This window comes from Elephantulus edwardii, unplaced genomic scaffold, assembly GCF_000299155.1.
Source record: "Elephantulus edwardii isolate Elephantulus edwardi_28Jun2011 unplaced genomic scaffold, EleEdw1.0 scaffold00111, whole genome shotgun sequence".
NCBI lineage: Eukaryota > Metazoa > Chordata > Mammalia > Macroscelidea > Macroscelididae > Elephantulus > Elephantulus edwardii.
Window position 1 is genome coordinate 5,589,285 of NW_006399861.1, and position 3,097 is coordinate 5,592,381.

Below are 3,097 nucleotides of genomic sequence, written 5' to 3' on the forward strand. Positions count from 1 at the left end.
TGGGGGTAAGGGGTGGGGTTTGGGGAGGTGCGGGGGGCGGGGATTGTGTACCAATGAGGGAGTTTTTCTTTTGCTTTTCAAGGAGAGGAGCAAAAGGGAGGGGGGAGGGGTTTGTGCGGGTAGAAGGGTGCAACAATGAATGAATGGAATCCCAAAATCTCTGAAGATGTTCATTGAAATGAAAAATAACCTAAATTTAAAAAAAAAAGAGAGAGAAAGAAACTGGCCCCAAGAAACCAGCAGGCCTTTATTGCAAAGTCTGAGAGGGATACCAAGTGACCAGGGAGCGGAGAAAGTAAAAATGGTGCCCCAGCAGTCAAGAACTGCCTTTTCTACAGGGGCTTTAGGAAGTGGTTTTAGAGAGGGATAGGAGGACTAGGGAGGACCAAGCCTTACCAGAATTCATTGTCTGGTCTGGTTTTTATCTGGCTGCTTTAGATGTTATCAGGTTTCTCAAAGAGTTATCAGGCCTGGGGGCAACAGTCACATCATCCCTTCAAGTTCTCACTGCATTCTTAGCAAACAGATTTTCCTAGTGATTTCTACTGTTGAGAGCCCTGGTGGTCTACCAGGTAAGGCAACTATTCTGTTTCTTTTAACTATATCAAGTCTCAAGGATCCCTTAGAAGTACAGTATTTAAGTGCTTGTCTGCTTACTTAAAAGATTGGCAGTTTAAACTCAGGAGGAGTTTCACTTTGGTGAAAGTGGGCTGAGGCTCATTTGGTGTCAGCACCAAAAGGGTAGGATATTTATCCATGCTACATCAGCTGTGTAGTGTAGTCCCAGCAGTTTGAAGAGTCTGAAACCATTTTCCATTATTTTAGCACTCCCCATCTTAGCTCCTGTGTGGGTCAGAAAACTTTGTTTAAGGGGAAGGAGATTATTTCCTATTACCTAAACACAAAGACCTATTGAGGTAGGGTTAGACAGGTCAGCAAAATGAAGTCCCTTTGGTTTCAGCCTTAGAGTCTGAAGATGTAACTTTTCTAAGTCATAACAGTGTCAGAACCAAGCTTGGAACTTTTTGGCCTCTAGAATCAATACTGTTCTTACTAGGCTATGATAACATTTTGATGAGAATTTGTGTGACAGGATAAGGCCTACCCTTTGGCTCAGATATTTTAAATAGTGTTCTAGTTGCTATTTATTATTCTAATACGTGTCTTGTTATTTCTCTTGAGTTGAAATCAACTCATAGCTGATCCTCCAGTTGTTGTTGGGCCATCAAGTTGCCTGCGGCTTATAGCAACCCTGTGTACAACAGCCCTAAATCCTGCTCTATCCTGTGCCAATCTTATTGTCTGTGTTACACCTACCCCTAAAGCCCAGTCACTAAGTCAGTCCATCTCATCGGGGTCTTCCACTCTGTGCTGTCCCTCCACTCTCCCAAGCATGACGTCCCTCTCCCAGAACTGGTCACTCCTTGCAACATGTCCAAAGTATGTCGGATGGAACTTCAGAATCCTTGCCTCCAAGGAACAGCCTGGCTATACCTTCTCCAGGACAAACTTGTTTGTTCTCCCAGCAGTTCATGGTATATATTCAATACTCTTCTCCAACACTACAGCTCAAAGGCATCAGTTCTCCTTCTGTCATCTCTGGTCATTGTCTCCAGCTTTCTGATCCACCAGTAGGTTTCCAAAACTACAAATCACATGGGAGGAGTTTGCCTATCTTCCTTCTAAGGAACAGCTGCTAGATTCCAACTACTAGAGAGATGAGGCCTTTGCGTTGGTAATGTAGCTCCCTACAGATGATGCCTTCAACCCTTTAATATAGCTATGTAAATTTGCTGTATAATCCCCAGTATAACTATATACTTCTGATTCAGCAACAACAATTTTGACAATCTCTTGAAACTGTAAGTAGATTTGTAAAAAGGTTAGATTGTCTTTTATTACCGTCTTTAAAACCAAGAATAAGAATAATGAAATATCTTGAAGGCAAGGAACAAAGTCCTTGGAGCCAAATGTAATTCTTTTGTTTTCCTTTTTTTTTAGGTTCCTTTAAAACAGGGCAGAAGTCTTATGGATTGGCTTCGACTGACCAAAAGTGGAAAGGATCTGACAGGGCTGAAGGGAAGCTTAATTGATGTAACTGAAGAAGAACTTAAAAAACACAACAAAAAAGATGATTGTTGGATATGCATAAGAGGTAGGTAGTATTTCATACGTACAACGGAAAATACTGATTGCATTTTCCAATTTTGCTTTATAACTCCTTGATGATGTTATTTTGGGATATGGTTCACAATTAGATGACATAACTGTGCCTTGTACTGGATTGTAAATGAAAAAATTCTGACATTCTTTGCTCGCACCGTATTTTAAATTAGTAAATTCTTCTTTAGTCTTCCGTATTTTTCTAGCTTTGGCATGCATATGAGGTGATTGCAGAGAGCTTGACTTGGGTGAATGACACCTTAGTCACCAAAGTGGTACTTTTGCTTTTTAGCACTTTGAAGAGGTGATTGTGCAGTAGTACATTTGCCCAGTCTGTACGGCATTTGATTTCTTCACTGCTGCTTCCATGGGCATTGATTGCGAATCTAAGTAAAATGGAATCCTTGACAGCTTCATAGTAAGTTAGAAATCTCAAGTTCATAATGAATGTTTTACAGAGAATGGCCAGATTAGTGTCTGATAAAAGCAGACATTATGTTAGTTCACATCTTTTCATCTAGGAAAGATGGAAAACTCATGAAGATCCAGAGCTGTACATCCATAGTAGTTAGTGGCCCTGCATCATCCACTCATTGTTAAATATTACCACTATTTTTCATTGTAAAGAGGAAGATAATTGTATTCCTTTATTGTACAAAGCAGCTTCCTCTCTCTGGCTAAGTATTTTCTGTTAAAATGAGTTAACTGGCAGTCATTTTCTCAGGAAAATATGTCAGCTGGTGTAGGCTACAGACATATTAGAGTAGAAAGCCACCTGCAGAAAATTTGCTACATGAAACTTTCATTTCTTAGTGATAAATGTGGTATTAAAATATTATATATTTATGAAATACTTGAGCACCACAACAAGATAAAGGTAAATAATCCAATAGAAAAATGGGCACAGGATATGAACAGGCACTTCACCGAAGAC

The 3,097-nt window shown here is 40.0% G+C and overlaps 1 protein-coding gene across 1 annotated transcript in view; it reads left to right on the forward strand.

The window, feature by feature from the left end:
• Nucleotides 1–3,097, forward strand: part of LOC102869886 (cytochrome b5 reductase 4-like) — a 154,380-nt gene that overhangs the window by 29,731 nt on the left and 121,552 nt on the right. Inside the window, exon 2 of the mRNA XM_006892163.1 lies at nucleotides 2,002–2,155. Coding sequence (XP_006892225.1) covers nucleotides 2,002–2,155 — 154 coding nt within the window. The remainder of the gene's footprint in view (nucleotides 1–2,001; nucleotides 2,156–3,097) is intronic.